Here is an 11,680-nt window from a genome sequence, read left to right as displayed (position 1 = left end):
AACTTCAAGGTGATGAGGGATACCTCATCACCAGGTGCAGAGACACATAATGATTGTGTGTCTGGAGCAACTTTAGTCAAGAGATTTGCAAATTCTCTTGAGGTTGCTGGATCAGTAGGGCGTTGCGCCCCTACTGACCCCGACCGTTTTTTGGCGGTCCGCTTCGCTGTTGCGATTTCGCAATAACGTCGGACCCGCGACCGTTGCCCTTTTTGGCATACGGTCCACAATTACGTTCAGTACCTTTCGGTTCTGGGCGTGGGGCACTGCACTCATGAGCGTAATGTCCCAATTTTTGGCAGCGATGGCATTTCTGCGATCGCTTACTGTTCGAAAAGCGAGGTCTCTCGCTTTCGACGTAAGATAGGTGCATGGGTTCTGGACGTCCTAGCTCGTGCCGTCTTGGAGGACGATACGATGACGAACTAGCTTGAGCCTGTCTCAAGCTAAAGTTCTCCTGTTCCGCAACGGATATTGCTTCTTCAAGCGTATCCAGTTCCAAGCGGAACAGGTGGGTGATTACGAGACCATCCGTAAGACCTTGCATGAACACTGTAACTAACGTACTGAGTTATTTGTAATACGACTCGCTAAGAGTCGTATGTGCTGGGCATATGCGTGAACATCACGCTTGCCTTGCTTGAGTTTCAGAAGCTCTGAACGAGCTGTGAACTCAGCCCTTGGTGGTTCAATCGTCTGTTTGAGCCGAACTTTAAAAGCCGCTAGCGGCCCAAAGAAGCATGGGTCGCGCAACTTAAGGCCCAACGGCCAAGTTTTGGCACGACCTGCCAATTTGATAGGGCGAACGCGACTTGGATTTGCTCGTCGATGATGTGACGTGCCCTTATGGCATCGTTTAACTCGACAAACCATCTTAAGAGGGGGTCTTGTTCGACTCCCCTATACTTATAGATATCAATCTTTCGAGTTTCGGGACGACGAGTATGCGTCATCCCAGGTACAGGGGTCTGTACCTGTTGTAATCTGAACAATTCTGCCTGTTGAGAGCCTTGCTGATTCAGCAAGGCTACTTTTTCCTTCATCTCGTCAAGTTCACGTTGTATGAACTTGGCATCTCTGTCCAAATTGGACAGCATTGCCAAGATTGCATCGTTTCCTACGGTCGAACTTATTCGTTCGACCGCACTCCATTCAATGTCACTTAGAATGGAGTAGCTTTCATGGGAAACGTGATGCGTATTCCCACTATCATCCAACATGTCCATGTTAGATGTGGAAAATGTGGTCTTTGGACGGACTACAAAGAGCTACCAGGTGTACCGGGGCACTACGACTTGTACTGCATCAGTACAAGTCCACTTCGCCCTGCTTCAGTTTGCGAGTGGTGCCTTACGCTATTTCTCGTACACTAGTACGTGCAGAGGAAGACTTCTCTTTAAGGTAACTAGCTTAAAGAGGGTTAAATGAAAACTGTATTAGTATAATCAAGTATCTCTTCTATCTAACTTGTAAATGCTAACTTAATTATAATCTAATACTAATTATGCAATTGAATTCTTATCTTATCTTATCTGTATCTCTCTTTTGTCAGCTGATTAGTCTGCGGAATAAATAGATATAATGGTCTATACCTATTCATGGATAAGAATTTTGAACATTTCTATATAAAGTAATATCATCCGAATAGTAACTCCCTTTTAGATAATATATTAATTAACAACCTTTAAGTGTTAATTTCATGTAACGATACACCCCGTTACACAAGCCTTAGGAAGGCCCGTCGAGTGACACTCGTTGTAATAACGATTCACTAAACGCTGAAAGCATTGTTGGCCTTAGTCCAAATCGTCAAGGGTGCAATATCTCCGAGATACGTGCCTAAGTCCACCGAGTGTGGTCGGCCGAGGTGGCATCATTCTGAGTGTCAGTAGTGACTTGACGCTTTAAGATCAAAAGGGGAACTGCACTTTATTTAACTTTATAAATCTAAAAACCTTACCCTAGCTAATTTAAAATAAATTTCGGCCGCCAGATTTATATCTGGCGGCGACACATTTGTTACCCATAATAAATGAGATTTAACTAACTAAAAAATTTAAAATCCATAAAAGGGTATTTTGCCCATAAAGAAAATGTACCACAACAACGGTTCTCCAACCGATGGGTGTCCCATTACATGTCAGGTCGGCGCCAATATGACAGGCTTCGTCATGGTGTCAAGCTCGCCTCGCTGTGTTCGGATAAAAGAAGCCAAGGCTATTGCCAAGGCAGTGCGAGGGTACGCGAAGCGCTTGAGTTCAATTCTCCCTGACATTGTCAGAACTCACCTCGTCGATCGGAACGATTCGATCTATAGAAATGCCCTCGCCCTTCATAAGGCTTGCTCGCGGATTTCTCTCGTGGTCGGAGTCTTTGCGAACAATGCTGCCGCAGCCGAAACTAAAAGAAGAGACGGCTTACACATCGCCATTTTCTGCTGTTTCGCGAGCTTTGCCGCTCGAGTGCGGACTCACGACGCCGTCATCTTGCGGCATATGCCCCAGACGTCTGGATGGGCCATAACGTGAGGATGGACGCACATATTGCGTCTCGAGCTTAGGCACCCCACACTGCCGTCATGTGAGCGCGTTCGTCGTAATGTTCTTGTCGACACTGCTTTCTAAATCTTTTCGACGCACTTGGCCATTTCAGGGACCGCCCGAGTGCACTAAAGGAGTTTCTTCGCGTTTGGATACGCGTGTTTGTGTAGGATAGTACGAACGACGAAAGCGATACGGTCTTGCTTGTACCCGTGGGCATTTCGAGCATACAGTGGCCATGTGCATCGAAAGATCGCTTGAGCTCCCGCTTGTACTGGAGCTGCTCCGAGTACATGCGGTCGTACAAGACGATCACTTTCAACTCATCAATGTCGACTTTCATTGCGGAGAGGCGACGTGAAAGACGCGGTGACACCACGCAAGAGCCACTCGAGTCCGCGTAAACCCCCTTTTAAAGAAGAAATTGACGTCGCACAGGTCGGCTTTTGATTACTTGTCCCCGTTTCATTATACGTATCATAAGAGAGAAACGGGTATGGATGCAACAGGCTATTGCTATGGTGAGTACAGAGATTCAAGAGGCATTGAACCAATGCAAGCAAGTGGAAGGGTACGAATCGTTTGCGTTGTTAGACTGCAACGCATCCATGATGCTGGCGATAATGACGACGTTGACGACTTTCAAGCAACACTGCCACCTGCTCGTACGCACTGGAATTCACGGTATGGAGTGCAGCGTTTGAAGGAAGAATTCATAGCAAAGGAAATTTTGAAACAATGTACCAGAAAGCAACAACCCGCGCGACTGAAACGTGTTGTGTGGTACCAGATTTAGCCATTGGATCGGACCAAGAACATCAAACCAGAATCATATTTACTGGGCAACATATGATGAATTTTTTGCAGTTCGATAGCAATGACTTTCGGCAGCACGTGGATCAAATTTTCAAGACGTCTCGGGTCATGGCTTGAACTACGTCTTCATTAAGACGCTCTCCCCATCGACCAGGCATTCGTCGCCCATTGGCAGCTAGCTTTAAATGCTCGCCATTGATGCTCATGCTACCTGTATCTCACGACGGATTGCTCATATTCAGGACCCGCTTTAGCCTGATAATAACGTCGGCAAATTCTGTTGCCGCATTAGGCAAGTTTTTGAGACTATTCCGACTTTTTTAAAGCTTTGTGATGGCTTTGATTGTACGAGGAAGTATCATGACCATCGTTCTTGCACGCAAATGAACGGAAAAACGCGAGCTTGACGATCGATTTACGAGCTTCAGCGTAGAACTCGAGGGGCACGAGGTTGGTTATGACGAGGCAACGTGCGAACTGAGATGCCACGTCCAGTTGCCGCAGCGTCGCCGTCGCGTAAGTGATGACATTTCCGTGCTTTTAGTCAATTCATTAAAAATTTATTGTTTTTGCAACATAAACAACTCAAACTGAGAAAGGTAAAGGAAAGACATAACGAGATGCTAGCAAACGACTTTGAGAAGCGACAAAGAACGTCAAGAGTTGGGACAAGTGCTGCCTCCTCCGTGTCAACTTCGTCTTCGCCAGCTCTTACTGTTGCAAATATGAGGAAAAGGAATGCAATTTACGCGGAGGACGTTGTGAAGGCGAAGCAAGCCTTACAGGAAAAGTTAGACAGCCCGACTGGCAGCGCTCCGTTTGTTGATGAAGATGGAGACGCTTCGTGGGGGCCTGTTGTTGTCAGCAGCTTATGTACGTGGAAAGAGTTTAAGCGATGGCTCAACAACAACGACGGACGCTTGAGACGTTGGGTTTACGAGCCGTTTAGTGATGAAAACCAAAAGGGACGAGTACTCATCTACAGTCTGCCGTCTCCAGTGCACAGCGGCGCGACAAGCGCGATTACAAAGTCGATCATTGAGCAAATTTTAGAAGCAGGAAATGATATTCACCTCATTTCATCATTGGACATTGAACAATTCACATGTAGAACTGGCGATCGTGGACAAGAACCAGACTCTTCTCTCACTCCAGTGAATCTAACGATCGGTGGAGGTGTGATGAGGGCTGCAGAAAATGCTCCATTTCCAAACCTCATTATTGAAGTGGCTTACAAAAATGAAACCCTGAGGGCACTTCGAGCCAAACTCGTGCGGTGGATGGATCCCACATATTCGTCGGTTCAAGTGGCGATCGGAATCAAAATGTTCTCAGTAAATTTGCGTCGAGTTGCTATCTTGCACCAACTTGGACAGCCAATTGAAGAAGTGGAGTTTGGGCAGAATCGCCCAGGTCCGTTGACAATTTCATTTCGTCTTGGCGCAATATACACTGGTGCTGTTTTGCCGCCATCTTTGACTGGTCATGAAAATGATCAAATTGTTATCGACCTTATTGCCCTGCGAAGAGTGATTGACGCGCGAATGTAGCTTCCGTTCAGGCTGACAACTAGGTTTTTCAACCGTTTAACTACATTGCCCTGCATATCGGGTTTGTGAAATACTTCTAAAGACAATTTAACAACACCCATTTGTTTCATTAGGCCGTAGCTGGTTTCTCCTTCTCATGTGTACAAAAAAGCATTGGCTTTCCGTAGACCAGTCCATGCGTACTTCTGTACCGTTTCCTGGCTTCCTACTTCCAAATTCTGCCATGGCTTGCGTTTCATTGAGGTCTATAGCTTTCATAATCCTGTTTCCATTATACACTGATTTCTACCGGAACTATGAAGAACTCGGACCCGGGCGTCATTTGCATGAACAGATCTACCCCGTTCTAGAGATCATGGCTGGAGGAAACATGCCGTTGCTAGTCCACGGGGAAGTGACCGACCCGTTTGTCGATCTCTTTGATAGAGAGGCGACGTTAATTAAGCAATCCTTGAAGCCCCTCGTCAGTAGGTTTCCACGACTCAAGATCGTCATGAAGCACATAACCAACAAGGAGCACATTACCACCAAGGAGCAGTTGATTTCGTGCTACAAGCCCCTTCCAACGTTGCAGACGACAGCAGTTGTTGTATAACCAAAACGCCATTCTTCAAGGAGAATTACATCCGCACAAGTTTTGCCTGCTTGTTAAACTCAAGCATGAGACGCATCGTCACGCTCTGCTGAAAGCAATTGCCTCGAGAAATCCAACATTCTTTCTGGGAACCGACAGTGCCCCGCACGTCGCATCGAGTGAACAATTCGGATGTGGCTGTGTGGGCATCTACTCGGCGCATGCGGCGCTTGAGCTCTATGCCGAAGCAATTAAGAATGATCAACAAGCTCGCTTTTTGGTTCATTTGCGTGTGAGAATGAAGCAGACGATTACGGATTAGCGCGCATTTCAAACGGCCAGATTGTCTTGAAAAACCTCGCGTGGTAGGTCCCAGCGACCTATTCGTTCGACTCAAGAACGAGTTGTGCCTCTTAAGGCTGTCAGAATAATTGCTTGGCAGCTGCAGCAGTAGATAAGTACATCCACAAAGACCTCCACGTCGTGCAAATGGTCTGTAAGTACTCTTGACTCGTCAATTGTAATATTTCTGTAGCACCAAATTTGACGAGCTCCACATCGCTTGCTTCCGCTTGATACTTTGTCGCAAACGATTCGTACCCTTCCACTTGCTTGTATTAATTCTAATGCCACTTGAATCTCCGTACTCATCATGGCAATAGCCTGTTGCACCCATACCCGTTTCTCTCTTATCATATTATCCAAAACCATTTCTCGCATCCTTGCCGCATGTTTCTTCTCAATCATTGCAATCGCCCGCTGACGTCTGCGTTCGATTTCCTCTTCTTCTTTACATTGGGGCGGTTTCAATACGTTTCGACGGCGAGCTCGCTCGTTCTCGGCCGCTTCAATGATCCATTGGATCCAAGAAGCCCGTTCCATGGCCTGTTGCTCTTGTTCTTTAAGCATCACAACATGTTCTATCGGACTAAGGATTGGATTTCGAACGAGTCGTGATGATGGTGTCGGAGCAAGCGAATCGTAATAGGAAGAATCTGGAGTACACACGAGCGCACTCGGACATATCCGACAAGCACTAAACCGAAGAGACGATCGATTACTTGTTCGATTTGCGACCTCGAAGCGGTCGAAATGGCACTGCCGTGACGCGAAAGACCTGGGGCGTCCTGAAACGGGGACAAGTAATCAAAAGCCGACCTGTGCGCCGTCAGTATTTTCTTTAAGAGGCGTTTACGCGGACTCGAGTGGCTCTTGCGTGGCGTCACTGCGTCTTTCACGTCGCCTCTCCGCAATGAAAGTCGACAGGAATTGATCTTCTTGTACGACCGCATGTACTCGGAGCAGCTCCAGTACAAGCGGGAGCTCATGCGATCTTTCGATGCACATGGCCACTGTTTGCTCGAAATGCCCACGGGTACAAGCAAGACCGTATCGCTTTCGTCGTTAGTACTATCCTACACAAACACGCGTATCCAAACGCGAAGAAACTCCTTTATTGCACTCGGGCGGTCCTTGAAATGGCCAAGTGCGTCGAAAAGATTAAGAAAAAGTGTCGACAAGAACATTACGACGAACGCGCTCACATGACGGCCGTGTGGGGTGCCTAAGCTCGAGACGCAACATGTGCGTTCACACTCACGTCATGGCCCATGCAAACGCCGCAAGATGTCGTGAGTCCGCACTCGAGCGGCAAAAGCTCACAAAACAGCAGAGAATGGCGATGTGTCGGCGTCTCTTCTTCTGGCATCGTAAATCGTAGAACGAGTATGTTTCAATCGCGTCTATTATGCGCCCCAAGAAAACCCGAAGGTGCTTGGTCAATAATCTGCCTAACTCTTAAAGACCCTAGACCCCGCCGTAAAGTTGCCACCCGTCATTTCTTCCAGCTTCAATTTGCCATCACGCCCACGAGTTTGCAAGGTTCGCGAGTCCTTTTACCACATCTGCAAAGTTCATGGAATCGGTATTTTCAGCACTATTGTAACCAGATCTTTGGGAATCGACATAGCTACTCTCATCTCGATACTCAATCTCCTGTCGCTGTTCGTCAACCATATTACTGACCCAGGAACTTTTAATATGGCTGACCCCAGAAATTTCTAATATTGCTGACACCAGAAACTTTTAATATAGCTAAAGCATTGGCGTTCACAAAAGCCGATAGAAACCCACCTTTACACCGTGCTTGGCTTCAAACGCGTCCTTGTACTTTTTGAGAAATAGATCCATAAGCTTCGACATGTCGACTTCCTCGAACGTCGTTAAAGTAGCCGCCGTATTCTGAGATGTTTTCAGCCATTCGGCCGTCCATAGACGATTAAAACTCCATTTCTCACGACAAAAGGAATGCCCAGACATGACCAGTAATGATCGACGCCAGCAACCGATTCAAGGGTCGAAGGTGGTGTCAAAGCTTGCGGGACAGGATCGGAAGAGGCGTTCTAGCTGCAGGAGTCGCTGTCGGAGCTGCTGCTGGATCTGGAGCTGCATCGGGCTTCGAGATAGGAGTAGAACAATCATTTCCACGTAGAATGGAGAAGGCGGCACGCCAATCTTCAGAATTTGGTCCCCGACGCGTTTCGAGTCGTGTATTTTAGTGTCGGAAGGCGTGTGGCGCACACGGATTTGTATCCATTATACGAGTTCTACAAAAAGAATCTCATAGATCGGAATTAGCTCTTATGTTGATTGAATTTCATTGCCGTCCACCAAGTCTTATTTAGATTGGCTAGTTACTATTTCAACAAGTCAAAATTGAATATTGTCTCGATGTGGTACGTTGATTATTGACTAATCACAGTCGGGTATTCTTGGAACGCAGGATAGACGCGATTGAAACATGTTCATTCCTCATGAAGACAACAGTACGTGTTCGCAGATGCTTATCGTGAACGCGGGCTAAGAACATATTGCAAAGGCATGATATGAGAGAAAGAGTGGGAAGAGCGATTGGAGTGGCATCGTAATACCATTCAAGCGACGGATTTGGAGCGAGCAAGACGGATGGATGAGGATCAAGGAGCGACAAATGGTGGCTTGTCGTTTGGGTATTTGAAGTGACTGTATGAAAAGCAAACGGCAAGGATGCAAGTGGTATGACATGAAGAGATTGCAGAGTTTTATACGTATTATAAGAGAGAAACGGGTATGGATGCAACAGGCTATTGCCATGGTGAGTACAGAGATTCATGTGGTATTGAACCAATGCAAGCAAGTGGAAGGGTACGAATCGTTTCCGACAAAGTTACACGCGGAAGCAAGCGATGTGGAACTCGTCGTATTTGGTGCGACGGAAGAATTACAATTAACGAGTTAACAGTACTTGCAGATTCTTTGCACGACTTCAAGGTATTTGTGGATGTAAGTGTCATCACAAAGCTTCAATTTGATGGTTAAATGTCGTGGTCGTCGTCACACAAAATAAAAAGAGCAACAGCAAGCGTTGTGAGCTACGAGTTTCCGTGGACATTCCATTTAATCAGCGTCATTGGATTTCATATAACGGCGTCGCAAGTGTCTTGTTGGTACAAGGCTTGACAAGCGCATTCTACTGATTACGAGAGCTTCCGCTGATTTGAAACATGTTCTCGTCGAGCGTGGACTGAATGACCCGTACGTCGGTGGCTTGTCATCGTACGAATTGTTACTCGTGGTGGTCGACGTGCTTCAAGAACAAGGGGCTTTAATCGCTACGGTTGTTAGACTCCAACGCAATTATGATGCTGGCGATAATGACGACATTATCGACTTTCAAGCAGCACTGCTAGCTGCTTGAACGCACTGGAATTCACGGTATGAGACGCTGGGGAGCGCAGCGTCTGAATGGAGAATTCATAGCAAAGGAAATTTTGAAACAATGTGCCAGAAAGCAACAACCCGCGCGACCGAAACGTGTTGTGTGGTACCAGATTTGGCCATTGGATCGGACCAAGGACATGAAACCAAACCATATTTATGTAGCAACAGATGATGAATTTCTTGCAGGTCGATGGCAATGACTTTCGGCAGCACGTGGATCAAATTGCAGTCGTGTTGTGCGAAGAAGCGGCTGTCAAGACGTCACGGGTCATGGCTTGTGCTACGACTTCATTAAGACGCTCTCCATCGACCACGTCGCTTAATGGCAGCTGTAAATGCTCGCCATTAATGCTCATCTTACCTGTATCTTTCGACGGATTGGTCGTAATTCAGGACCCGCTACAGCCGGATAATAATGTCGGAAATCTTGGTACCGCATTAGTCAAGTATCCGAGATATTATCGACTTTTTAAGCTTTGTGATGGCTTTAATTGTATGAGGAAGTGTCATGACCATGGGCAAAACGAAATATGTGGCAACCATGCGTCAACCATGGTCTCAGCATCTGTATATTCACAAGAGCCAATGTGTCGCATGTCAGTATTTGCCATGAAGACCCGAAACGAGCGCACAAGCTTGGACAATACCTTCGTCTGATCCGTCAGCTGCCTTAGTCAATCTTATCTACTGCTACAGCTGCCAAGCAATTATTTTGACAGCCTTAAGAGACACAACCCGTTCTTGGTCGAACGGATAGGTCGCTGGGACCCACGCGAGGTTTTTCAAGATATTCTGGCCGTTTGAATTGCGCGCTAATCCGTAATCGTCTGCTTCATTCTCACACGCAAATGAACCAAAACACGAGTTTGTTGATCATTCTAAATTGCTTCGGCATAGAGCTCAAGCGCCGCATGCGCCGAGTAGATGCCCACACAGCCACATCCGAATTGCTCACTTGATGCGACGTGCGGGACACTGTCGGTTCCCAGAAAGAATGTTGGATATCCCGAGGCAATTGCTTACAGCAGAGCTTGACGATGCGTCTCATGCTTGAGTTTAACAAGCAGGCAATACTTGTGCGGATGCGGTTCTCCTTGGAAAATGCCGTTCCGGTTATACAACAAGTGCTGTGATCTGCAACGTTTGGAGGGGCTTGTAGCACGAAATCGACTGCTCCTTAATGGTTATATGCTCTATGATCGTGGGAACCTACTGACGAGGGGCGTTAGGATTAACTCAATGAACGTCGCCTGTCTATCAAAGAGATCGACAAGCGGGTCGATCACTTCCCCGTGGAGTAGCAACAGCATGTTTTCTTCAGCCATGACCTCTACAGCCGAGTAGATCTTGTTCATGCAAATGACGCCCGAGTCCGAGTTCGTCGTAGCCCCAGCTATGATATCTGATACAATTATCGCGCTTTTTCTGGGGTACGTGGAACATGATGCCTTCACGATAGGACAGCGCTGGCTAGGTCGTGACACATAGGCTCTTGTGTATTTTCAAACAATAGAACGGCTTGGACGACCGGATGGAATGTATCATATCGGTATGTAGCACCGGATGGAATCAGTGTATTATGGAAACAGGATCATGAAAATTATAAACTCAATGAAACGCAAGTTATGGCAGACTTTGTAAGTAGGAAGCCAGGAAACGGCACAGAATTACGGCATGGACTGGACTCGGAAAGCCAATGCCTTCCTTGTACATAACGGCTGAATGAAATAAATAAATGTTTATTAAATTGTTATTAGAAGTAATTAATTAATCTAGCTCGATACATTTGTAATAAGAGTGAAATAGTCCAAAAAACTAAGGTTGTCAGCCTGAATGCAAGCTACATTCGCGCGTCAATCACTTCTCGCAAGGCTATAAGTCATTTTGATGACCAGTCAAGATGGCGGCAAAGCAGCACCAGTGTATATAGCGCCAGAGGAAACGAAATTGTCAACGGACCTGGCCGATTTCTGCCAAACTCCACTTCTTCAACCGGCTGTCCACGTTGGTGCAAGATAGCAACACGACGCAAATTTGCTGAGAAAATTTTGATTCCAATCGCCACTTGAATAGACGAACATGTGGGATCCATCCATCGCACGAGTTTGGTTCAAAGTGCCCTCAAGTATTCATTTTTGAATGCCACTTCGATGATGAGGCTTGGAAATGGAGCATTTTGTGCAGTCCTCATCACCCCTCCACCAATAGTTAAATCCACCGGAGTGAGAGAAGCGTCTGGTTCTTGCCCACGATCACCAGTCCTACATGTGAATTGTTCATTGTCCAGAGACAAATTAAGATCAATGTCATTTCCAGCATGTTGAATTTGGTCAATGATGCTCCATTTCCAAACCTCATCATCGAAGTGGCTTACAAAAATGAAAACCTGAGGGTACTTCAAGCCAAACTCGTGCAATGGATGGATCCCACATGTTCGTCTG

General features: G+C 46.6%; 1 protein-coding gene across 1 annotated transcript; it reads left to right on the top strand.

Moving 5' to 3' along the window:
- Nucleotides 1-5,261: 5,261 nt before the first annotated feature.
- Nucleotides 5,262-5,501, top strand: CCR75_007698 (uncharacterized protein; the record flags this gene model as incomplete). Its single annotated transcript, XM_067965756.1, has 1 exon — nucleotides 5,262-5,501. The coding sequence occupies one exon, from the start codon at nucleotides 5,262-5,264 to the stop codon at nucleotides 5,499-5,501; it is 240 nt and encodes a 79-aa protein (XP_067817901.1).
- Nucleotides 5,502-11,680: the final 6,179 nt, after the last annotated feature.

Source organism: Bremia lactucae, linkage group LG6 (assembly GCF_004359215.1).
Source record: "Bremia lactucae strain SF5 linkage group LG6, whole genome shotgun sequence".
Classification (NCBI taxonomy): Eukaryota; Oomycota; class Peronosporomycetes; order Peronosporales; family Peronosporaceae; genus Bremia; species Bremia lactucae.
This window is presented reverse-complemented; position numbering and strand designations above follow the sequence as displayed.